Consider the following 26,396-nt stretch of genomic DNA (forward strand, 5'->3'; position numbering starts at 1 on the left):
TCACTTAGCAGTTACAAACTATTTGGTAGGTGCTGTGTCACTGCTGGCAGAGTAGGCAGAGATATATATAAAAAAGGTTTCATTGACATTTAAATATATTTCTATATGAATGTCTCACAGAACAAAAAAATAAAGTCTTTTCATCACAAATACTGCAGCATTAAAATAAACACTTACCAAAATAAACAATGAGTGATATACATATATATATTTGAGTGTGCAGACTATAGAGTGAATCATATTGTCGCTTTTTAAGTCACAAAAGCACAATATAAATACGGAATTTCCTGTGACCTCTTGTCCCTGTTGTAATAAAAATACATTCTTTACAGTTAAAGTAAAACTAGTGCAAGTCCGTGGGCCGTGCCAGCTCCATCATTTACAGGGCACTTCGTACTTGAAGATGACGCTGAAGATTTTGCCCCCGAGGCGGTCGGCGAGCCACGAGTTCTTGATGACGGCCAGCTTGAGGCTCTCGCAGCGGAGCACGGCGTAGTAGTTGGTGTGGATGGCCCTGCCCATGCCCTCGATGACCACCAGGTCCGTCTGCCGCTCCCGCACCAGCACGGCCAGGCCCTGGTCCAGGCGGCTGCAACACAGCGTGGTCAGAGCGGCCAGAGAATGGTCACAGCACGGCCACAGAATGGCCACAGCATGGCCACCACTGCGGCCACAGCACGGCCACAGCACTGCCACCACTGCGGCCACAGCACGGCCACAGAATGGCCACCACTGCAGGCACAGCATGGCCACAGAATGGCCACAGCATGGCCACCACTGCGGCCACAGCACAGCCACCATGGCGGCCACAGCACGGCCACAATTGAAGCCACAGCACAGCAACCACTGTGGCCACAGAATGGCCACAGCACGGCCACCACTGCAGCCACGCTTCGGTCACATCTCGGCTCCATCTGCAGCCTCACTGCAGCCACATCACAGCCACCAGTGCAGCCATCCCTCGGCCACACTTCAGTCGCACCTGCAGCCACATCTTGGCCACACCCCAGCCACACCTTAGCTCCATCTGCAGCCACATCAAGGCCACCACTGCAGCCCAATCTGCAGCCACACCAACAGCCACACCTGCAGCAGCACCCCAGAGCTGCCCCAAGCTGCCCACTGTGATTCTGCACGGGGTTACTGGTGCCCACAGTGGCACCTGATAGCCAAGGGGATCGACTGAAATGTTGTTTAAATGCACCCAGGTTGGGATTTTGACACAGGTAAGTTCTGTCTCCAATAGAGGAACTGATCAGAATAGCTTAGAGAAGGTGAAGTGGTGCTTCTGTCCCACGGGGTTTTGGCCACCTGCAGTATCTGGCACCCGCCATAACCACAGCTCCTTAGCCAGCTGTGTCCTGAACAGACCTAGGGCCAACAGCTGTAAGGCCTGAGCAGTGCCACAGCGCTGTAAATCCACACTAAATCACATTCTGCACTAATCCTAATGGGTGTGCAGAAGTGATTCCCAGCGGGAAGGGTGCCTGGGATGCTCCACAGCCAAACCTTTGACCATCCTGCAGCTGAGGGACACAAACCACACAGTGGCACTCTGCCCACGTACCTCAGATCCAGGCATGGAGAACTGGAGCCCGTCTGAACCAACAGCAGCTTCTCATCCCTCAGTGCAGAGCTGTTTAAAAAGACAAAAATATTAAACGGCTGCTTCAGCAGGGCCTTGCACATCTGGGAATAAGCCAGAGAAGCAGGAATATTGAAGCCTCTTTTGCAAGGGCTTCCTTTGCTGCAGGGACTTTACCAGGAAACACAATGTTTCCTTGAGCATCCTCTCCTGGGGACACTGTGTGTGTGACATACATGGATTTGCCTCTATTAACACAGAAAATTCCTGGTAGAGCAGCTGGAGTGCTTGTCAGGGGAAGACACAACAAGAAAGATAACTATGGGCGTGCCAGAAAGCCCCAATTTCTAAATTGTTCACTTTAATGAAAGCAAACACTCTGCCTTGGCTGCAGTTACAGATGAAGAGTGAAATGCAACGCCAGGCTGTGGCCAGGCTGTGCTGTCCCCAGGGAGGTGTGACAGAGGTGGTGCTTACTGGATCACGGGGTCCATGGCCGCGATGCGCTCGGTCACGATCAGGGACTCGCTGTAGGTGACGTCGTTGAGGGCAGGGCCAGAGTTACAGGCCAAAATCACCTGGGGGGAAGGTGCCAGGAGAGGTCACACAGTCAGGCTCTGGCATTCCAGGCGCTTGGATTATTCCCAGTTTGGCAGAGGAGTGTCCTGCTGGTGGGCAGTGACACCTTCCAGCAGTGACCAAAGCTCGACAGGAATTGGCAAGGAAAACCACTCACCTCTGTCCCTCTAGAAAGGAGCTCTCGGACAAAAGGAAAGACTCCTAAAATTATGTCTATCCCACTGTTATCTGCGAAAATTAAGGCACATTTATGAGGGGGACCCTCCTGCAAGAGAAAACCAATGCATTCAGGATGGAGCATCACTCACCTCAGGGAAGTTTGTTATTCACAGCTACTCCTCCAAAGCCCCACATTTTATACCCTCAAACACCTGAGCCTTGGGGTCTGATGGCAGCAAACTCCCAGCACACACCAGTGACAAACAGGAGGAATGGGGCTCCCTGATGGTGGCTTTGCACAGGGGTTTAAAACAGTTCCTGTTTTAAAACACCCCTCGAGATCCTGTGCTGTGTTTGAGACAGGGCTCTCAAACTCCAGCAATAAAACCTCCACCTGCCAACACAAGCCAGGCCTAACTCCAGAGTCAGGCTGTGATCCTGAATGTGCTGGGTGCCAGCTGGACCTACCTTGGAGGGTGTTTCAAGCCAGCCTGGTGCTGGCTGAACAGCATTCCCTTCTGCCAGGAAAGGGCAGCATGGACTGTGGGGGCAGTGACATCCTAAAATGAAAAGATAGTGCCTATTCTCCACTAACCTCTTCATTTGCTCTCACCCTGACGTTATGAAACTTAGTTCACTCCAGTTCATACCAACAGAAGAACTGAAAAATGCTTAATTCCTAATAAAAACTGACAGGACAGTGCCTGTAGTTCCCTAATTATCTCTGTTACACAAGATTAGCTGGTGCTTTGTTTTAGGATGGAGCATGTAATGATTTGCTATAGTCTGCTCATCCCCAACCTTTAGACTGCCATTTTCAACAGAGAGATCTACACAAAGACACAAAAGCTTTTTAATTAATCTTAATTAAATGGTAAAAGAGATCACATGGGAAAAAAGAAAAAAAGCTTTCCTAATTGGTAAGTTCATTACTTCCAGCAAGCTCCTACATTAATGCCAGTTTTAGCTTGGCTACTCAGGGGGAGGAACAACTCCAACACTACATTTGGCCCCAGGTTTTTAAATTCAGGGGTTTTTAAATTCAGGGATATGGAAATAAGAGCCCTGATAAGGAGGGAGGCTCTGGGAGCAGCTGGGCTCCAGTGGGAATTTGGGGAAGCAGCTTGGGAAGTAACCACATTTTAGACTAATTCCTTTACTCCTTTCTTTATGGTGAATTACTAGGATTTGTTTTGGGCTGTCTGAACAGAGTTTTGTTCAAACCCCACAATTACCAAGGTGGTTTGATGATTAAAGTGGTTAATTAGCGGGTTTAGGGCCACCCAGGGTCGTACCTTCAGTCGCTCCAGCCACTGGCTGTAGGAATCTTCCAACCAGGGACGTTCTGCGGCACAGACAGAGCAGTGTCAGCATTTCTTATCAGCAGCCACTAACTCTTATCAGCAGTCACTCTGCACACAGTACAAGCAGGAGGCTCACGCTGCACTCACGGAAGCCTCTGAGCTCAGGTTTCCAATGTTAAACGTAGGCTGGCAGAGTTCCTGAGCTCTCTGTTGTGGGAATGGCTCCATGACAGGAGGCCTGAAGTGGAATTTTCACACTAAAGCTCTGGAGTGGTGTGGGCTGGGCGTGGACCCCCCAGGACACTGTTCCCTGGCAGGGACACAACAGTGAGTGACATCTGTGTGTTTAAGGAGAGAGCCTGCAGGTTTAATTCCTCTGGAGCATTACCCAGACTCTGGGTCTGCATTCAGATAACCCTAACAAGCCCTAATGATTCTTTGTCACCTGGCTACCAGAACCCCACAAACATTCCCACTCCACTCTCTCGTTACCATCCAACCACCAGCAGGGATCTCCCCTTACCTTGGAGCTTTGACTTGGCTTCTTCAAACCCAAACTGTGGCTCAGACTCCAGAACACTGGGACAGGAGAGAGACAAAGGGCACAGTTCAACACCTCCACCTCACCCCAGTGCAATTCAAACATTGCTTTAGCTGGGCCCAGCAATTCTACTGCACTGCTTATACTGGGGGTGTCTGTGGGTCCCAGGACTGGGGAATGTATTTTGTGATCACGTTAAAAACAAAAGGCTCATCAGGACATGAAATCAGAGTGCTAAAAGAGAACAGCCTCAGCAATGCACAGATGTTTGCAGGCAGTAGGGGACAGGCAAAAAAAGACATTTTTGGGTCTGCAAACCACCATGAATGCAATGACTTAAACCAGCTGCAGGCTGCAACAGTGGTGATGGGGAGATTGAGGAACTTTATTTTTTAGAAAAAACCCACAACTGGACATTCTGTAGCTTAGAGGGTGTTGTTAAAGGATGTAACACCTACTCTGAGACTGCCTTTGCTCCCCAGTCAAAGACATTCCCTGCCAGAAGTCCTTTCACCAGTGCAAACTGCCTCTCCTCCCAGCCCAGGGAATCCAGGGACTCGATCACGCTCTGGAAACACTTTAAGGCTATTCCATTTTCTTTCTGTTTTACCTGTAAGACAGACAGGAAACACTGGATTTACAGACCAACATTTCTTACCCAGCTTTGGCTGTCTCAGTCCCAAGGCCATTTTTAGGCACCTCCTCTGTGTGCATGGCCTCTCCTGGACCAACCAATTACTGCTGTCAGCGTTCTTAGGACCAAGGCAAAACTTCCCTGGATTCTCACAAAAAGAGAGTGCCAGGATATGATCTATAGGCTAGGAATTACTTTTCTTAGCAAACCAGAGGTGCAATAGATCTTGAGCAGATTGGGAAATGGCTCTTAGGCAAGGTGGGGAATGGGAGAGTGGACACACAAAAACCTGGTAGCAGTAACATGATGCATCAACCCCAGGAAAGCACCACCAGCAGTCCCACCAAATCTGAAGGGTGTTGTTTTTTTTTTTCTTTTGCATCATCACAAATTCTCAGCAGCTCTCAGATTGTTTTTTTCTCTTCTCTGTCTCCAGTGAGATCAGTGTTACAGGGTGACTTCTCTTAGAAAATTTAAAATGATTCTGGGTACCAAAATCTTGTCTTGGCAGTAAGCTTGTCTGAATTACAAGAAGTAAACACAAGCAAAAGCCACTTCCCATGTGTTTTAATCCTTCCTCGGAGTGAAGGTAGCACATGACAGTGCAGCCAGGGAGAACTTTCTCTGTATTTTGCAGAAATATGTCAACAGTCAGGAAAAGAGTCTTGGATCAGCCACCAGCGCTGTTGTTATTTATATGTCACACAAACAAGTGGTGAGGAATGGACACAGAGAAAGTTGTTTTTTGAGAAATAATGACTCAAATGTCCTCTCCCCAATCATTTCATGTCACAGAACAAAGCACAGAGAGAAAACAGCTGCTCAGGGGTAATGACTGTTTTTAAGAGCAGGAGGTTGTGGATTGTGTCCTCTCCACCCCGGTGCTGAGAATCTCAAAAGTGACAAAAGCAGCCACAGAGGAGTGAATTAGAGCAGTGTCAGCCTGGTGACAGCGTCTGGTGACAGCCAGCACACACAGCTCAGGAGCAGGGCTGGCACCAAGCTGGCTTCTCAGGGCTGCCAGGCAACTGAAGCTGGTGATATTTTGGTTATCATCACCCTCACCAGGAGCCTGCTGAGGTGAAAGGGTTTATGTCCCATTGCCCAGTGCTGTTTCTGCTCCCAGCCAGTGCAGGAACTGGTTCCTACTCTCTCCCCTCTGAGCCATCCATCACTTGAGCAGCTTCAGAGTGTTGGAAACATGTCTTGAACTCACCTTGGAATAGGGATCTGGAAAACTGAACTCGTTCAAACAGTGTTCCCTTGTATCCAAGAGACTTCTGACTGTTAAGGTACCATATGCACTTTAAAAGGGGAGAAGGGGGAAAAACAAATCAATTACTTCAAACAGAAAAAGTTATTTTCCCCTCTGTTTCCTCTGTAAGTCATTCCCTCACATGAGCACTGAAGCTGAAAGTCACAGGTGCCACACCCTGGCTTTACAATAAAATTACTGAATCCACAATTAAGATTATTTATTGTAGGTTCAATAATCTTAAATCTACAATAAGATTATTTAAATACAGGGAGGGAGAATGTTCAGAATTAACTTGCTGCTATTTTTAATAACCACATACAAATTTTTAGCAACCATTTTTCTGCCAAGATAGAATTTCTCTGCTCAATTCCAACACATGAAATCCAAAATCTCGGTGCAGGGGATCTGATGTTTGGCATGGAAACTTGCCTGAGCCTTCAGCCTACATGGCTTTGTTTGCCCTGCTTCACAACCTGGTCAGCTTTTGGTGGGCTTTCACTGCTCAACAGAAGCAGCAAGTGATGCAGAAGGGAAAATAAAACCACTTACAAGGGCTGCTGCCTGAGTGTCTGGAGCTTATTCCAGTATTTCTGGCGGAATTTCTCAGCTCTCTCCTGTGCATCCACAGAGTCTGGCTGACTGGCTGCAGCTCGCTTTGCCACCTGGCAGAGAAAAGAGGCAACGCTGGAGTTACCAAATTAACTCTTCCTCCTTGGAATTGATGTGAACTTCAGTCTGAGCAATAACCCCTCCATCTGCCTCTGTGTTCTGTGCCTGCAGCCTGGCTGCTCCCTCCCACACAGCACCTCCCAGCCTCCCTTCATTCCAAACACTGAACAACAATTTTAATGGCTCTTTTCATCCCAAAAGAGTTAAGAGTTTGTTTTCCAGACTGTACTGTCAGAAATTAAGCACAAGTTCTAACTGCTTAGAGGAGGGGAAAAAAATGTAACAATGCTCATGCACTGAAGGAGAAACAGGCAGAAATTTAATGGTGCACGTCGACCCCTTGTGTTCTGTTTTTGTTTACTCCAGCAAACTGCCTGAGTCAGCTTCAGTGCAGAAAAAAAGAATTTGTGTCTGGTTCAATTGTGCTCTTCCCATGGAAAAGTGTCTGTGAGGCAGCAGGACTGCTCCCAGAGGAGGAAAACCCAAGGAGCTGAGGCCTTTGGTTGTGTAACTGTCCTGCTTGCAGCTCTGTACAGAGAGGTCTGAGTGCCATTAAAGAGAGAAATGCTTTGAAAACACCTTTCAGGAGCTAAAAAAAAGCACCACAAAAGAACATTTCTGCCTTTGAAGGGACCAAGCCCTTCCTTAAGAGACTGGGACAATGCCAGGTGCCTCTGTCACAGGGAAAGGGGGGCTGCACTTCCAGAGGGAACATTTTACAGGACAAACATGCTGCTCCACAGAAGATTTGTTTCCTAAATACCTGTGTCACTCACACAGGGCTGTTTTGTGACACTTACCCCATCCAGTGCCTCCTCAAAGCAGGTGAGCCAGTATTTTCTGGCCATGGCATCATCTGTGAGGTCAACAGTGTCTGGGATATAGGTGGAGGGGTCTTTCAGCAGTGGCAGGTTAACAAGTGGCCTCTCCAATCTGTCCATTTCCAGCATGTCAAACTAGGGGAGAAATGAAAGAGATAGATTAGAACTCACTCAGAAATTAATCCACAATGAATTAAATTAGCACAAGGGCTGCAGAAGTCCAGCCACTGTTAAGACTGACAGATTTGCAGACAATTATAGGTCATCATAAATAATCCAGTTCCCTCTGTGGATTATTTTATCCATGCCCACCCTATAGACAGTGTGAAAATAATCCACGGTGGAATCAGAACTGCTGTACTGTCAGGGACTTTAAGAGATGACTGGGCTTGTGCTCTTCTGTCCAATCTTGTATTTTTCTTCTCATAGGAAGCAAATTAACACTGCTTAAAGATGGTTAAACATGAAATTCCAAATTCTGAGGGATTTCAGCTGCAGCAAAATCCAGCTGCTCCAGAGAAAGGGTGAGAGACAAGCCTTCCCCCTCACTTTGGTGAAGGAGAGCAAGACAAAGCAGCAGCCAGTCTGTTTATGAAACATTCCATCCAACACCACACAGGACACGAGACAACACCACAGCAGACACCAGACTGGTCACTTCTCTGGGAAGCAGGAGCCTCAAGGGCAAGCAGCAACCAGCTGGAGAATGATCACCTATGGCCAGGTCACCACTGCTAAGAGAACAACACAGGGTAGGAAAGACAGCACATACTGTACCACTCCGTGTTCTCTGCATGGGGGAAACATCAGGGGATGTGCTCATGAGCCCAGAACTCCCAGCATAATTCTCTCCCCAGCTGTACTGGTTTGGATCTAGAAAAGAGAAAGACACAGACACACATAATCTGAAAATAAAACTGAGAATACTCCTGTGAGTGAGCCTAGAGGCAACATCCCTCTGAGCAGCTGCTGCACTACACAAGCCAGCTCCCCTTGTCTTTAAAAGCAAACAGAATTTTTCCCTCTAACCCCCAAAAGAGATGTTTCAACCACTCAATGAATTACCTGCTCCAAAGAGCTTCAACCTGAATGAGACAAGAGACAATTTAAGTTCAAAAATCATTATTTTTAACCCCATTTCCTTGTCATTAATCAGCATGCCTCCAAAGCACTATCACTGAGCATTTCTTATTTCTACATCTAGACCCGTTATTAACAACATGGTATTACAGAACTCTCAAAGCACAATGTAAGCTTCAGAGAAACACTAAAGTTATTTCCAGATTTGCTTTATTTGAGAAAAGTTTAATGAGCTCAGATGTACAGTACATGCTGCAGAAGCAATGTCTTTTAATTCTTCAGTAGCTGGTTCCTTGCCCATCTCTAGCAAATGGGCAGGAAAAGAATTCCACATCCATTTTTTGGAGGTGTATTTGATATTTGTGAGCTAAGTACCATTAGCAGCCTGTGGCTGGGCCACTGTAACCAATTCACTGCCTGGCTTGCCAGTACACCAACAGGGGAAAAGGAAAACTAAACAGGCAGAATTCCACCAAAGCACCCTGGATCCAAGGGATCTGGACAGAAGGGTCTCCTCTGTGAGGCTTTTCACTCTCAGACAAACACAGTTTGGAGATGCTGGTCTTCCTCAGTACATTAAAGGAATTCAGAAGTGGCCTCTTAAAGAGGGGGAGGTTCTCCAAACCCACATTTCTCCAGCTGGATTTAGAGCTGTGACTGCTCTTTGTAGAAGTGCAGAGAAGAGAAGAGCCCAGTCCTGCTGCCTTCTCAAAGGTGAGCAGGAAATCCAGTGAGAAATTAAGATGTCCCTGCCAGAATGTATAAAACCAAAGCCCAGCATCCGTGTTTATTAGTGCCAAATGGATTTATTTAGGCAACAGCTTACATGCAGCCTCTTAAGAGAAACTTGGACAGTACACTGACATTTCAGAACACAGCATATACAGAACAGAGCAGTGCTGTACTTACTGTCTTGTTCAGCTCCTTTTAAAAATGCCCCAATGGCTCCCAGGTAGCCTTCATGTCTCAGGAACAATGCCTGAACCTCTCCCTGCCACAATATGAAACATTGCAATTGGATGGTCCCTGAGGGCTAACAGGCACTTCTTTGTCACTAGTTTCACACTTTAATTTAATAGAAACAACTAGAAGATGGTAATAGTCATTTGTGCTACATTCTCACACATTCAGCAACTTTAATGGTGCTTCTGGAGCAGCTCGGGGAGGAACTGCTCACACACATCATTCCCCAGTTACCACACAGCTGGAAAACACCCATGCCCCAGTGGTGTGCGCTCTATGGCCTTCCCTGGCAAACACCACTGCATCCTCCCATGAATATTCAACTCCTCTTGCTTCAACAGGCTGGAAATGCAAGGGCACGGATTGCCGAGGTGAGTGTGTGCCACTGCAGCCAACGCCCCTGGGACACTGCTCGTTGTGTTTATTTCACTGCACTGCTCTTCAACACCACGCAGACACTGGGCATTCCCCACAGGCAAGCATTCCCCCCTCCAAACAATTCAATTATTAATGCCAAACACAGGAATGCTGGGGAGGAGAACTCTCCATCCCCACAGCAGGGCCCCTCAGCTTTCCCAGGCTGGGGGGGACATGGATTTTCCAAGGAATTCGGCAGTGACTGTGGGAACAGCTCACCCTGAGGGGAGCTACAGGGAAACAGCAGCTCCAGCTCACAGGGAGATTTGGATTTGAGTCCCTGGCAAAGTGTCTCTTACAACAACCCAAAGCTGCAGTTTTGCAACAGCTTTCTTGGAACAGAAAGGGACAACAATGGTGAAATAAAGAGGGGGAAAAGCAGCACACAGGAGTCTCTTGCATGAAGCACCGAGATGAGAAAAAATTGGTGTCATCTACTCTAGAAAATTCCCAAAGTGCAGGACTAATCCACCTGTAACAACCATTAACAAGCTTGTGGATTGGACCTTTCTCCTAGCCAAAAATCTTCAGTATTTTCCACAGCTTCAAAACCTGCAAAGAACTTCAGCTTGGTTGATTTGAGGTTTGATTTTCTCTTTAGTAACAAAACCCCACTGATGCCAACTGTCTCAGCAGAACAACCCCATACTGCATGGCCTGGGGGTGGAAAGATGCAAATCAGCAAGAGGAATTGAATAATGATGGTGACTATCTAAGAACACAGTGGAAACTCATTACTTGAAGCTACAAGACAGACTGTCAATCAAAAAATAATAATAAAAAGAGAGAGAGGGAGGTAGGGAGAGAGAAAAAAGGCCAGACACAACTCCCAGACATTTCACATTGGTTTCGCCCCTCCCACAACACATTCCTGCCTTACCTACCTAAGGAGCAGCATTCTAAGCTTACTTCATGTGCAAATTCATTTATTAAGGGATCCCAACAGCCTAGAGAAACACCTAAAATGTGACTTTGCTGCAGGGAAGCCTGTGTTTTCCTTACCTTGGAGAAGAAGTTGATGCTGTAGGTGATTGTGCGCATGGTGACGGGGTGGCCCCGGATAAAAAACCCTCCAAAATAGATTTTATCCAGGTTGTGCAGTTTGGCATAGAGGCAGGCCAGCTGGCCAATGTCATTGCTGATCATGTGGAGCAAGCTTTTGGCCATGTCTTCTTTGGAAAACTCTGCAAGGCAAGGAAGAGTAAAGCAAATGACACACAAAGCGAGGAAGCTCCAGTGGACTGTGCTTTTCTAACTGAAGCTGCAGCTGGGGAAAGGAAAATCCAGGGCTGGAGCAGTTTTCCTGGTGTGTGGAGAAGAAAAGAAAAACCTCACATATATAACGTACTTCTAACAAGGAGGAGTGTGATTTGATTGAAGATCTCAGGAAAAAAAGCCCTTACTAAGCCTATGTGAAACATTTCTTGAAAAACACTCCCTGGATGGCAGGAATCCATTTCTTCTCTCTAGGAACCAGGGGTGAGGGTTCATCCATCCCTCCAGGCCTGAGATGCACTGCAAGTATTTAATTAAGATTCTGCAAATTGTAATAAATCACTGCCAAAGGGCCTTTCTGGAGCCCAGAAAGCCACATCTATTTCCCACAGGAATGAATTCACCCCAGGCTAACCAGACAGCTATTTCTTAATTTTCCCTTGGCTTAGGCAATCCCAAACTGAAAATTTCAATGTCTGCTTATAAAGCAGTACTGCATAATATTTTAAATCAATATTGTGCAAGAAAACACAAGATCACGACAGAAGCTGGTGATTATTTTCAGCTCTACTTGCTAGATCAGAATGAAGTTGACTCCCAAGAGCCAGAGGAGATGTTTGGGTAGATCTGTTTGATGCCAGTACCTTTGTCTGCTGTGGTGGACTTCCCAAAGCTGCTGGCAATGAGATTCCCACTGAGCCCCAGGGTCTGGTAGGCACCTCCATACACATCCTTCACCAGCATGTCCACGTTGGTGTGCTGGCCCTTTGAGGCCAGCTGCAGCAATTCATCAAATTTCTGAGGGTGAGAAGCACAGTTTACCACAGCTGACCTGAGCCAAGCTCTGCAGCATCTTTACTGACCAAAACCAGCCTTGGAATTAACCCTGCCAGCCAAAGACAGGCTGTCTCTAATTACAAGGATGTATCCAGAGTGATCAAACACACAGATCTCAAGTGGAGCTCCTTTAAAGATCAACACCACAATCAACCTCTTTCTTATCTGCAGATATTTTGTTGAATTTCCCCAGAAACTAGGGTGGGTCAGCACACATAAAACAGGCAGAAGCCTCATGGCATCCCTTATCTTGGGACACAGGAACTAAGAGAAAACAGAATTTTGTCTTCCTGGGGCACAATAAAAGAGAAAAAAGTCTCAGTGTGCCTTTACTGTCCCTGAAATTAAACTTGCAGGCAAGCTCCATTATCCCAATACTTAATTTATAACCCTGTTAACTTGAATTTCTTCTACAAAACCAAGAGAGAATTAAGAGCAGGCACTGCCATGTTCTAAGATTTCTTCTTTAGGAGCATCAAACCAAAATCCCAGCCCAGGCTGTGCCCTCCCTTTGACATTTTCTTATCTGGTGCATGTGTAACCCTAGCTTTTCCTACTCTGCTGACATTTAGGACACTCATTTAAGCCAGGTGGCTCTTTGGGAAGCCCAGCATGATGTCAGAGCAGGACTAAGTCAGGCCTTGCTCATCAGCCCAGGATTTAAACTTGCACTGGCAACCAAGGAACCAACAACGAGGCAAAATTTCTCCTCTCAGCTCCCAGACATTTTGCAGCAATTCTGTGCTCCCTGATTTCTTCTGCAGACAGCATTGCAGGAACTAGGCTGGCATTTTAAGTTGAAAAGAGAATAAAAAATTACCAGGCCACTTTGAGGAGGCTCTTGTGCATCACTTGTCCTTGAGCCCCAACAGGATTGCTTTTGGTCACAAAAAGCATCTTCTAATCCTTATCCCTCTATTCCACCAGTATCTTTTTCCATGTAAAACTTCCTTTTATGCATCAAAAATATGAACACAAGTCCAGGACTCAGCCTTGTTACCTAACACTCCAACATTTCAGGCTCCCCCCCAGCATTTAATTTAATCCCACCCCCCTAAAAGAGACAGCTGGGTACCTTTGTTTTGGTGAGCAGAGCTCCAAGACCCCAGAAGGTTCCACCTCCAATTGAGCTGCCCCCAATCCATTCAAATTTGTCTTCTGATTCTACCTGTGAGTCAAACAGGGCGGATTTATTCACAAAGTCCTTTTATAATGTTGAACTCAGATTTAAATGTCAGAGTGTGCAGGGTTTTGGAAGAGTGGAATCAGTGGAGATGGAATCCTTCCACTGTGGAAGTGGCAGGTGAGAAGGGCACCTTGCACATACACCACAAGCAGTTTTGGAAATCTCTGTATTTAATTCTTGGCAAAAAATGCTAAATATGGACATTAAACTTGGTCTCTTCAGCAGTGTGACAAAACAAACAAAAATCACTTTGATCTGACAGCCTTTGTCCTCATTAGGTAATCACTTCTCTAAACATCAAATTAAATGGAATTTAAAAAATTTGTGAATAGAAAAGCATTCATAACTCTGCAATTAATAGAAATAAACCAATAAACTTTAAAAAAGGCGAAATTTTCTTTTTAAACCTTACACTATCCAAACTAGGGAGAGGTTTCAGATCACCTTTATCAAATCTCCAGCAAAGCGTTTTGGCCACCACTCACCTTCACTATGGAGACCCCTGAGCCAATGTTCACCAGCAAATAAGGGAAAATGTTGGGGTGGTTGGTCTGGAACCGGAATTCCGTGTCTGAATCCTTCTGGTAAGCAAACACCTCGTGGGGGATGTTCCTCAGCACAAAGTTGCACCCCTTAATTAGGCAGGTCATTACATCTTCCTTATCAACTCTGAGGGGGAGGAAAAAGCCTTAAATAAATGTCCCAGCCCTCCTGATAAGGCAGTTTGCTTTTGGAGCAGGAGTTTGCACAGACTTTGCAGAGGGGAATTTTCACACCGCCTGGCACAAGCCCAGCTCCCTGGAAACAGGAAACCTCCATCTGCACATGGTCTGGTGCTCCCCTACCATGCCAGAAGTGCAGGCTGGAGTTCTGTTACACAGTAACTTTAATCATGTTGTCATTAAAAATAATCCTGTTTGCTTGTTTACACTGCTCTTTTCCTGCCCTGCTCCTTTCATGGTCTGTGCACCCCTGCCATAAAGTAGGTCAGGAAGCTTAGCTGGAAATTAACCTCAGAAAACAATTTCCCAACACGGAATAACTGTCTGTTGCTCTTCCCCTGCCTCCTAATAAAGCACAAAAGGCCCCCCCAACATTGCAGCACTTGTTTGTGACAGATTCAAGGGGCTGGGAGGAGCCTACAAGTGGGATTAGCAACACAGAAAAAGAGAGTTCTCACAGGAGTAGCAGGATTCACAACAGGATATCCCCAGTGTGGAGCCTGGGAATGTGATACAAAGCTTAGAGAAGATGATTGATAAATCAGCTAACACACACTGACTTCTGTGAGCTTCTGTGTCTCTGTACTGTTATTGATGTATGGAAATTCTTACAGGAAATATCCTGAGGCTTGGTGGAAACACGTAAACAAGGCACAAGCTCATCTCAGCTCCTCCACCGTGGAACACAAATCATTCTGTAGGAGCTGCTCTGGTTTGGAGCTGGAGAAAAACTGAGCATGTCAGAGCCAAATAAAAACCTAAAGCAGGTGCACATGAGAGAAGAGGGGAAAGTGCCTCCTTATCTTGATCAATTGATCATTAGGAACAGCCAGTAAGGCACTAAAGGGGGCTGCTGTGAAATAAACAGATAACAGAGCCCAGCTTATCAGGAGAAATAAGTAATTTGCAAAGGCAGTGTAAAAGATGAGCACAGGCCCTCGGGCTGAGGAATCTACTACACAGATCACAGCAGGAGAGGTGCCTTGAAGCTCTCCCCAGTGATGTTTAATATGGGGGCAAATTATTGTTTCTCTACACTTACAGCTAGAAAGTGTGAATTGAGAGGCACCACCAGCTGTGGCTTTGATGGCTTTTGCCTCTGTATTGATAAGATGGCCTTTGCTGACATCTAGGCAGGCTTCAGTGTAAACTTTAGTATTTGGTGTTTGATAAGGGTGCTTGAAGAGAAAATTGATGAGGCTGTAAATTCATGGGGCTGCCCTTTGTTCTTCAGCAAACCTTTGCATGAAGTTTAGGCAGGAGCTGTACAATAAGTGACTGTCACAGAATTACCTCTGAGCATGCCCAGGACAATGACAAAAGCTTTTGGAGTAGGTGTAAGTTAATTCTTTACAGAAGAAAAAGCAGTTCCACTTACTTCAACCCCAGTTTCTTCTCAATAAGGTCTTTGAATTTATAGGCACCACCACCTGTGGCTTTGATGACTTTTGTCTCTGTATTGACAAGATGGTCTTTGATGAAATCCAGGCAGGTTTCAATGTAAGTGTTTTCAAATTTAATGAAGTGAAGTCGAGCTGTAATCTCCTCCTGAACAGATATTTCATACAAAGGTTCATTGTCTATGTCCTTGAAAAGAGAAAAGGATTTCTCAGAGAACATTCTTGCGGAAACAAGGTTAAATGTTGAGCTACTGAACATCAATACTTGTGCTTTTCTTGCCCTTGGAACTGTGTTAATGCCATTAAACACAACACCTCGAGCTATGTCAAAGAAGAATAGATTTCCCAGGTCTTAATTCTCCTTAAGCTGAGATAATCAATTCTCCCATGCAGCTGAGGTGCAGGAAATCCCCCTGCACGAGGAAACGTATGTCTGCACAGGGGCAGGGTTTTTACAAAAGGAAAAGAAACATTTCAAACAGTACCTGGCAATACAAACACTTCCCAATATTAAACGAGTTGTTAGATGGGTTTGGATAAAATTTCTGTCCTGCCCAGTCCAGAACCTCACTCCTGTGAGTCAATCACATGCAGCTGATCCCTGATGGAATTCTCACCTTTCCAGAATGATCAAAGGATCTCACTCTCGCCACTTTGTGCTGTACAGTCGAGTAATAAGCCAGCTTGGTTAATGACCCACCTGTTCATAAAGAGGTGACAAGTTATGATTAATGCCTCACCGTGCAGCAAACAACTGAACTTATGTTTACGTCAGCTCTTGGTTCTCCAGGTCTCCTCAGTTAAAGCCAGAGAAAATGAATGGAAATGCAGAAAGAACCTCTGCTGAGGAGCTGCTTGGCCTGGTAAACCCCCAGAGCATCTCAGGAGGGAAAAGCTCCATAAATTCAGTTTGTGCCTGACTGATGTGGGATCAGGATGAGCAGTGGAGATTCTTCACTAGCCAGGCCAGTACATGCACTGCTGTTATTCACCTTGTTTGGGAACTTCATGAAAGCCCCCAAATCTGTACCAGGATTTTCTCAGCTGGTTGGCCACCACTGAGCAATGCCCCTCCCATGAGCACAGAGGGTTTCAGCAGCAAGATCTAAATAATATCCTTACCCTGCTTTCAGGGCCAAGCCTGCAAACTCGTGGCAGGCTAGAAAATGACCCTCTGTACCGAGTAATGATTTGGCAAGACTGGTCTTGGCTTTGGGGTGAAGAATGCTCAGAGTGGTGTTTCTCAAGCACACGGCAGCTGGAGATGTTAGCAATGTGCAAGTCTGAGCAGAGCAGCCTCATCACCCCCTTCAGGCCTCCAGTCTGCTCATGGCAATCAAACTTCCAACTCTCCCCTTGACACAGAATTCAATCCTTGCCCTGTCTTTGACTCTGACCTGCAAAAGGGGATTTCTGGGCTTGCACTGAATAACTTCAGTGTCTCCCACCACAGTGTCTGAGGGTAACTGTGATCCACTACTGGGTTAACATTAAACTCCTGAAAGTAAATAAAACCCTGGCAATGTTAGATGCTAAATAATTGCTAAATTCAGTGGCACTGCACTCTGCTGCCTAACAAAAACCAAGAAATGAAGCAGCAGAGGTGAAAGATACTGTCAGCTCTTCCACAGTGCTCAAACACTTTTGTTAGAAAATATTTGCAACCTGTAGGAGAAAGGCAGTTTACTCCAGGAAAATTTAAGTGACGGGAAGGTAGAGTGACCATGGACAGACACAGTAACAAAAACAATAAAGCTTCCCTGACCTTGGATCTGATTTCAGTGTCCCAGGCAGTGCTTTGAAGTTTCTGGTAAACAAAACCCACAGTCTATTCTGCTAAAAGGTGAGGGCTTGTACAGCTTTTTATGGAAAAGTTTCCCTCCACAGCTCCCAAGTGAGGCTCAGTGTTGGAATGTCACATTCTTCACACCAACAATGACACAGGTGCTGCAGGAATTCACCTCCAGACCCACGGCATGCAGAGCCATGCTTTGTGCATTATCCCCTTGCTCTCCCAGTTTTTAAAGACTTAAATCCATTCAGAACACCAGCTGAGACATGTAACTAGGTTTTATAACTAATCCCAGGACTCTAATTCCGAGCTGACCCGCACAAAGGGCCAGCTCCAGCTGTTATTTTCACAGGAGTGGAACCAGCAGCTCCTGCAGGGCTGAAGTACACAACAACATTTTCTATTATGGTGCAGGTTTTGTTCCCACTGCCCCTGAGTCTCCAGCACACAGAGAAGTGTTCAGCTGAGCAGTAATAGCTTGCTTTTCTTTCCCCTGGCTTTCCTCCTAAACAGTTCCACTGATCCCGAGACAGTAAAAGGGAAGGAAAATGTGTGCAAAGGCACTTGTGGCTTAGTGGGTGTCCGCAGAACGACTGCTGATCCCTGCACGGGAGGAACTGGGAACAGGCTCAGCCTGTCCCTGCACAGTTCCCGGCTGTGGCACGCAGGTGTCACCCCGACGTGTGTCACCCCGATGTGTGTCACCCTGTCCCTCGGGGATATTGGCAATGTCGGCTGCTGGGGCGACAGGGCAGCGGGTGTTTTTGGGGGTGACTGAGGCAGCAGTGACAGACCCCGACACACGCCAAGCCCCGCAGCCGCCCTGCCCGGGCAGTGCCACGGCCACCATCCCCGGCCCTTTTTGCTTCTTCCAGGCCGGTTTTGGGAGCGGGAGGAGCGCCCGCAGGGCGCGGCCTGGGCCGGGGGGCGGCCGAGGGGCTCCGCGCTCGGGCCTGGCGCACTAGGGCAGGGCCCGGCGCGCTCTGAGGGGGTGCAGCCGATGCCCCCCAGCCCCGCCGCCCCCCGGCCGGTCCGGCCGAGCCCCCCGGGCTCTCCCCCGTCCCCCCTTGGCCGCCAAGGGCAGCCCCGAGCGGGCCACCCCGCCCGGCTCCCCGCGGCCCGTTACCCGCGCGCGGCCCGCCGGGACCTGTAGTGCCGCTCCTCGCCCGCGCCGCGCCGGCACCCGGCGGCGGGACTACAACTCCCGTCGTACCCCACGCCGCCCCCCATACCGCGCGACCCGCTGGGAGCTGTAGTGAGCCCGCGCCCACCCGCGCTGGCCCGCGCGTCGCGGGGGACTACACTTCCCAGCGTGCCCCGCGCGCACCCGGCCCGGCCCCCCGCGGGCCCCCTCAGCGGGGCCGGAGCCGCCACCCGTTCCCCACCGCCGCCCCCTCCCCGCAGGCCTCCCCCGTCCGGTTACCGATGTCTATGGCGAAGCGCTTGGCGTTCTCCAGGTTGCGGAAGATCTCGTCGGGCGGGAGGGTGATGCTCTTGTCTAGGCTGCCGTGACCGCTGCCGCGCCCGCCCCGCTCCGCCATTTTGAATGCGACCCGCTCCCTCCCTCACCCCGGCCTCATCGGCATGCAAATGTATGCGCATAAATCTGCATGCGAACGAGCGGAGGCGCGGGGAATCGGGCGGGGGGGAGCGCGCCGGCCCCGCCCACCGGCGGGGGCGGGGCCTGAGGGACTGCGCCGTGAGGGGAGCGGAGAGACCCGGGGGGAACGGGGGGACAGCCCGGGGGGAACGGGGGGACAGCCCGGGGAGGGGTCGGTGAGACCCGGGGGGAACAGGGGGACAGCCCGGGGGGAACGGGGGGACAGCCCGGGGAGAGGGCAGTGAGACCCGGGGGGAACGGGGGGACAGCCCGGGGGGAACGGGGGGACAGCCCGGGGAGAGGGCAGTGAGACCCCGGGGAAAATGGGGAGACAGCCCGGGGGGAACGGGGGGACAGCCCGGGGAGGGGTCGGAGAGACCCGGGGGGAACGGGGGGACAGCCCGGGGAGGGGACAGTGAAACCCCGGGGGGAACGGGGGGACAGCTCGGGGAGGGGTCGGTGAAACCCCGGGTGGAACGGGGGGACAGCCCGGGGGGAACGGGGGGACAGCACGGGGAGGGGGCGGTGAGACCCCCGGGGGCAGCGTGGGGGGACGAGGAGAGATCCCGGGGCAGAGAGCTGGGGAGGAGCGAGGGAGGGGACAAGGACAGACCCCTGCTGGGGTCGATGCCACCATGGGGGAGGAACTTGGGGGTGATGGAGAGAGAGACCCCTGGGGAGGGCAGAGAGACACCCGGGAAGGATTGGGGAGAACGGGCAGGGAGACCCCCGGGGAGGGCAGAGAGACCTTCGAGGGGATCCCCGGTAGCTCACGGGGGTCCAGGACACCGATCCACCCACACAGGCACGGAGCAGCCCCACGCGTGTTCCCCGCAGCCAAACCCCTGAATTTTAACCCACCCGCGTGTTTCCAAGTGACTTGTGACCCGGACACATCCCCAGGAATGTCAATTTGTGCCTTGGAAAACTTTATGTCTTAATTAAAAGTACGCTCTGTGTTTGGTGTCCCTGCCTGTCACAAAGGGTTGGAATTAGGTGATATTTAAGGTTCCTCCCAACCAAACCATTCCATGATTTTTTGCACCCTTGCAGTGACCTTTCTTGGCTCTGAATTCCCAGAGAATTGGCTGCTCGGGCGTGCTGTTATTTTTGTCTCACATTGAGAGAGCTGGGGTTTGATATTCCCGAGCTATGGAGAACAGCATTGCAGAGGTCCCGGTGGGAAATTCGGTGTTAAATCTGAATATCTCTGCTTTCACCGGAATCTGTCTCGTGTCAGTTGACCACAGGGAAACCAGCTGTAAAAACTACTTTAAAAACTAATTACTTCTGATTGATTAAGCAGATTTTTGTTTATTTTTGACCGTTAAAAGTTTCTGCAACATTCAAGATAACTCTGGCACAGGTCATACATTGGTGCAGCTTGCACAGAACACATCATAACATCCTCCAAGGACAGTAACAAATTCCCATTTTCCCCTGGCAAAAGGGTACCAAAAATTAAATATAATTTATACACCCGCCTTTCATGAAAGACTTAGATAAATATTTCTATTATAATGGACAGCGCAGCTGTAACTTTCAGTCCTACAAGGACACGAAAACGAGCTCCTGCCTTTACGAAAGGCACACACGCACATCCCGAACCTCACGAACAGCCCTGGCCCGTGAGCAAGACATCCCGAGGAATTTCCTCTACACAGTTTGGGATATGGTTTAACCATTCTCAGAACAGACTATAAATATTATAGATTATAAACATTACAGAGCCCCTGGTGGCACCGTGGGAAGGCCAGATTCCCCAGTGTGTCCGGAGAGACGCATGCCCTGGGAGGAAAGAGGGGGAAAAAGGCTTTTTGGGAATTCTGACCGTCCCAGGGGTTACAGCTTTCCCAGCAGAGGCACAGGGACAACCTCGCGGAGGTTGAGAACAGCCGAGCGACCCTCCCAGCAGGAGCATCCAGCTCACATTCCCTCGGAACAGCTTTGTCTCCACGCCGTGGGGTGGCTGCAGTCCTTCTGCGGGAAGGGGAGCTCCAAGGGGAAATATCCTTCCCTACTCGTGAGAGGAGCGGGGGCGACTTGTGCAGCAAGTCACGGTCTCCTCTGGAATACGGGAAACGTCCAAAAATCGCGGAATCGGGAAATGCCGGTGCCTCCGAGGCTTCGGCATCGCTTCGGCGCTGGAGGCTGGAGGGGGGTGCGGAGGAAGAAGCGGAGTCCCCAAGTGCCACCTGTGACCTCCGGGAGCGGCAGCTCAGCTTCCCCGTGGGACGGAGGGACGGGAATTGCAGAGCCCGTCAGGATCATCCCGCTGGAGGGCTGCAAGGGCAGGAGAGGAGGAAATGTTACACGGGTTACACGGCAGCAGCTTTTCCCGAAGGAAAAAGGCAGTGAGAGGCATGGGGATGGGATGGGATGGGAAATGGAATGGGAAATTGGATAGGAAATGGGATGGGAAATTGGATAGGAAATGGGATGGGAAATGGGATGGCATTGGAAATTGGATGGGAAGTGGGATGAGAAATGGGATGGGAAATGGGATGGGATGGGCAGCACTCACCTGGCCCGTATCCCGGCTGGCTCACAGCCATTCCCCCAAGATTCCGCCTTTCCCCCGCTCGGAGCTGGGCTGGTGCCTCTGAAACCCCTTCTCCAGGCAGCTCCAGCCGCTGTAAATCCCGTGCGGGGTCCCGAGCTGTAACACAGAAGGGAAGGTGAGCAGCGAGGCTTCCCCTCCCTGCTCGCAGCGCCGCAGAGGCGCGGCTCTCCCCGGCTCTCAGTACTCACTCTGCGCTCCCCTCCGGACCGTGGGATGCTGTCCTGGCTTAGGGCAGATGTCCAGGGACCGAGCATCGTTATCCCAAGGGCTGCTCCCAGCTCGGAGTGGGGAAGGCAGCCGGGATCTGCCCTATTTATACGCAGGGGCCGCATTACAAAAGTCTGGGTCCGGAGCGAGCCGGAGTTTCCCACAGTCGCCAGCCAATCCATGCGTGCCCGGGACAATGGGAAAGCATCCATTACAGCATGGCAAATTGACTGTGAATTGCCTGGGGATAATACCCCGCTCCCAAAGGAGCAGGTGGGCCGGGGAGTGTGGGACACAATGGGGTTTGGCATCGCGGCGCTGGGCAGGGAACGTGGGAAAGCGTTGGCCGTCATTATCATCCAGCTTCTGCCTGATGTTGGGAACGGCGACATCTCAATGTGCTGCCTGTTCCCAGGCTGGGCTGAAACGAAGCACAGAAGACTGATCCCAGGAAGAGATAATGCTCTGCGCCCCAAAGAGAGGTTGAAAAGGGAAAGATGCAGAATTAGAGGGACTAAACCCTTTCATTGACATTAAACCGTGCTTAGATGAATACAGTACCAGATAATTTTCAGGCAACGAGGGACTAAAATCGAGGGAAGAGCCCTTCAAACAGTTAGCTTGAAATATTTTCCTCTCTATTGTTTAAAGTCCCTCTGTAAGTTATACCCAGAGCTCTTCCTTGCTTTTGTTCGGGTAATCTGGGCTTTCCTACGTGTGACATGTCGTGATTGTGATGTCTTTCCCAAACACGTCCTGTTTAATTTCATGCCACTTTGTAAATGCCTCACTGTTCCTCAGTCTCCACCTTAATATATTTCCCGTTTACAGACATCTGAGAGGGAGTGAGAAGTCAATTCTTGACTATTATTTTGCTATATTATCCCATTTGCAGGATGTACCACAGGTGGGAGGCCCTCCTGGGACTCTGCTCAGTCTTGGGATTTCTCACCTCTGTAATGAAGGAGAAAGGACCAGGCAGGATCCTGGATCCTGGAGCAATATTTAGATTTTTTTCCAGGCTGTTTTAAGCTGCCAGCTCAGGTCTGCTGCCCCCTTCCAGCACAACCCAGTACAAACCCAGTCGTGTTCAGGATCTACCAGTCAGGCACAGGAGACCTCATTCAGTTTTTGAATATCTGTTTCTTACAACACTGATGAAAACCCTGCTTATTTCTTGTGTCTGCCTTTCATAATCAGACAGGAAACCTCTGATTTAATAATGAGAGCATCCCTCCCCTGGCCAAACCTGTGTCCATGGATTCCTGGATAGCAAAGTGTCCCATCACACAAAGAACTGGTGAATAAAAGGATATAATTCTGCAGAAGATGATCCTGTAATCCATTATTAACCTGAAGATTTTAAAGCCCTTTTCACTGCCTAGAGCCTCATGGATTTCCACAAAGCCAGGTGTATTCCCTCCCCAGCCCAAAGACAGTTTGTGTTTAGATGGGTCACTTAGGGTACAGCAATTTTAATTCTTGATGGTCGTCAACAACTATAACTGAACACCGTGAGTCCCATTCGAAATCAGCTCACTGAATTACTTTGTCAGCTCGTAATCTGCAATATTCCTTGGAGCTGGGGCCATCCCTGGCTGCGTGTGTGGGAAATGGACCTGTCGAGAATTCTTAAAATCTGATAGAAGGTTTATGTAGCTTGTCTTTGTATGTAAATTTTGAGATAAGAAATATTGACTTAGAAATATCATAGAATGGGGTGGACATTGTTGAGAGAGAAATTGAATTAGAAATGAGTTTTAAAGAATGGTTTTGTAATTAAGATTAGGGAAGATGAAGGGACAGCACTGGATAGGAAGGGAGGAAGGGAGGAAGGGAGGAAGGATTCCAGGAAGGAAGGAAGGAAGGATTTCAGGAAGGAAGGAAGGAAGGATTCCAGGAAGGAAGGATTCCAGGAAGGAAGGAAGGATTCCAGGAAGGAAGGAAGGAAGGATTCCAGGAAGGAAGGATTCCAGGAAGGATTCCAGGAAGGATTCCAGGAAGGAAGGATTCCAGGAAGGATTCCAGGAAGGGAGGAAGGAAGGATTCCAGGAAGGATTCCAGGAAGGAAGGAAGGATTCCAGGAAGGATTCCAGGAAGGATTCCAGGAAGGATTCCAGGAAGGAAGGATTCCAGGAAGGAAGGAAGGAAGGATTCCAGGAAGGAAGGATTCCAGGAAGGAAGGAAGGAAGGAAGGAGAGGAAGGAGAGGAAAGAGAGGAAGGATTCTAGAAAGGAAGGAAGGATTCCAGGAAGGAAGGAAGGAAGGAAGGAAGGAAGGAAGGAAGGAAGGAAGGAAGGAAGGAAGGAAGGAAGATGCTGGCAGCAGCCGTGGCCACGGGGAGAGGGCAGGGCAGCTCTGACCCAATTTTCAGCCCTGGAAATATGAAATGAGCGTTTTTAAATAATGCCACGCTGTCCACAGCACAATGCCCCGGCCTCCAAAGGGCTCTAAACCAGCTCTCGGTGATTAAAGGCTGATCCCTTCCTCGGAGGGCCGGGCAGATGGTGCCGCAGGCGGGGGCTCTCCCCAGGACCCTCCCAGGCACACTTCTTTTGTCGGTAGTTGAACAGCATGAATGGTGTGAAAAATGCCCATTTTATGATTGTCTTTTCGCAAATGTTAAAATGAACATTATATGTGTTATGTTAGAAAGTTATGCTGTGTTAATTTTTTTAAGCAGTGCGTTAAATATAGTTTTAGGTAATAACAGAATGTTCAAATAGAAACTATGTGTGTGGGGTACTTTTTTAAGGAAAGGAATGAGGTACTCGCACCAGACAGCAGCCACAGGACACCTAAATCTTTCAGAGAAAGAGAATTTATTGCTCCATTATCAGAAGAAACTAACTTCTTCCCACCTTGCTCAGCCCTGAATACGCTGTCAGGATTCAGAGGAAGAAGCTGGGATTGCTGCGAGCTGAGGAACAACCCCAGGGATCCAGGAAAGGATCCAGCCACCCCAAGACCGTCATTATAGGCTGGTGTCCATGACAATCCAAAAATCAGAGAAGCTGGAGGATCTCCACCCTGAGGAATTGCTGCTGGGCCTTTCTGCTCCTGGTTTACGGGCGGTGGTTTCAGCCCAGGTGTAGATTTACTCCACACACGGTTTGCACAAAAGCTGCTACTGCTTGTAACACCAGCTGGCAGAACTCAGTGTGCTGCAATGGAGCAACAGGTCTGGAGGAGGGTGGACTACCAGCAAAGAGTGTGGAAGCCCAGAATTTCCTTGCCAAGCCCAGAATTTCCTTGTCTGTGTCACACAGATTTAAAAAGCAGTGCCCTGTACCTCTGTGGCTGTGCTTCCAGCGCACAACTCGATGGCTCACACCAACTTTAGAGCATTTTTATTTTAGACCATTTCCTACATTCATGCCAGCCTGTCTCCCAGATGCCATTGATGGCGTTTTTAAAGAAATAATTACGATTTTTAATGTGTTTTATTTCTTTCCCCCGTGCCTTCCTTAAACGGTTTCAAATCTTTCTGACAACCCCTCTTGAGACACCTATTTAGTGTCAAAGAGCATAACGTTCCCAAGTTTTAAAAGGGCCTTGGCATAATACTGATCGATCAATGTGCTCCTTGGGAAAATAGCTCTCCAGATGGTCCATCGGGACAGGAATTGCTGCTCGTCACAATGCCGAGCCAAAAAGCGTCACTAATGTGGGCTGTTGTGAGGCACGCTTCCTTTGTGGGCTTCTGAATGCCCTAAATAGGGAAGAAAGTGTGGGAAACTCCGAGAAACTCAGGCCCACACTCTGAGGTTAATAGGGGCTTTGTCAGGAGAGTATTCCTGAGCTGTGGGATCAGCATAATAAACAACATTTTCCCCTAAGGGTGGGAATGTGTTGGGAGCAGGGGAGAGTCACCCCAGGGGCGGCAGGAGCCCCTAAGAAGCTTTGAGTTCAATTATGAGGAGTGATAATAATTAATAAATTGTAAACATAACCTTTGCTGCCCGAGGGCTGGGCAGGTTGGAGGTCTGGCTTTTAGCTCTGGGGTAATTGGTAAATTAAAGCCCAGAGGGGCAAGGCTGGGCTTGATGGAAAGCAGAAGGGGAGCACTTGCACCGCTTGGACCACAAAAAGCAGCTTTAGCTGTGGGGTCTGGTCCCTTCCCAGCGCCCAGCGAGGAGGAATTCACTGTTTCTCTCCCTTACACTCATTTTTTTACACAACCTGCAGAGGTGCTGCCAGCTGTGACCCTCAAAATGTGCTTTTCCTGGGGTGGAATCCCACCCCCAGGAGAGCAGCAGCCTGTTCTGTGCCACGTGTGGTGTGCTCCCAGCAGTGCACATCAGGCTGGGCTGGGCTTTGGGGCACATGGCACACTCCAGCTGAGCCTGAACTCCCCCAAACCGCCCTAATTAGGCTTGATTTAAAACCCCACGGGCATGGGCAACAGCTGGAGTTCTGCTGGATTCAGAAGCCTGTGCTAATTGGCAAGGACAAGTCGAGCACAGCGAGGCTGAAGTGACTTCTTCAAGCTCGCTAAGCAACCATAAACCCCAAAAATATCTCTTGTGAATTATTTAGCAGTTCATTAGGAAGAATAAATTTGGAGCGCTGGTAGTGACCTGTACCAAACCCCCCTTGCACTGCCCTGGCAGGGAAGAGCACTCAACCAGCCTGCGCACAAATAAAACCAAAATGATCCAGGCCCAAAATGAGCAGAGCAGCACATCCCTGTTCAGCTTTTGGGGGTTTTCTGTGTGGTTAACAGAGGATTTCACCACAAACCAGAGGATTTCACCATCCCTGTTTGGCTTTTGGGGTTTTTCTGCTTGGCTAACAGAGGATTTCACCACAAACCCAACGAGGACTGGGCAGGCTCAGTGCTGGCTGCAGTTTGATCTGTCAG

At 49.0% G+C, this 26,396-nt stretch overlaps 1 protein-coding gene and 1 long non-coding RNA gene across 2 annotated transcripts; both read right to left on the bottom strand.

The window, feature by feature from the left end:
• Nucleotides 1-77: 77 nt before the first annotated feature.
• PANK4 (pantothenate kinase 4 (inactive)) lies at nucleotides 78-18,779 on the bottom strand. The gene is made up of 19 exons (XM_038159477.1): nucleotides 18,586-18,779; nucleotides 15,988-16,070; nucleotides 15,349-15,557; nucleotides 13,734-13,917; nucleotides 13,138-13,230; nucleotides 11,870-12,023; nucleotides 11,013-11,194; nucleotides 9,540-9,621; nucleotides 8,323-8,423; nucleotides 7,530-7,685; nucleotides 6,610-6,722; nucleotides 6,019-6,106; nucleotides 4,627-4,778; nucleotides 4,151-4,206; nucleotides 3,619-3,668; nucleotides 2,322-2,429; nucleotides 2,063-2,163; nucleotides 1,568-1,636; nucleotides 78-589 (listed from the first exon to the last, which is right to left on the bottom strand). Exons 1-19 carry the CDS (start codon nucleotides 18,701-18,703, stop codon nucleotides 376-378), a joined length of 2,313 nt encoding a protein of 770 aa, XP_038015405.1. The 5' UTR covers nucleotides 18,704-18,779; the 3' UTR covers nucleotides 78-375.
• A 1,042-nt stretch (nucleotides 18,780-19,821) lies between these two features.
• LOC119710444 lies at nucleotides 19,822-22,262 on the bottom strand. The gene is made up of 3 exons (XR_005259555.1): nucleotides 21,514-22,262; nucleotides 21,287-21,421; nucleotides 19,822-21,045 (listed from the first exon to the last, which is right to left on the bottom strand). It is a non-coding gene; the product is annotated as an uncharacterized LOC119710444 (long non-coding RNA).
• Between the last annotated feature and the right edge of the window lie 4,134 nt (nucleotides 22,263-26,396).

Source organism: Motacilla alba, chromosome 21 (genome assembly GCF_015832195.1).
Source record: "Motacilla alba alba isolate MOTALB_02 chromosome 21, Motacilla_alba_V1.0_pri, whole genome shotgun sequence".
NCBI classification, from domain to species: domain Eukaryota; kingdom Metazoa; phylum Chordata; class Aves; order Passeriformes; family Motacillidae; genus Motacilla; species Motacilla alba.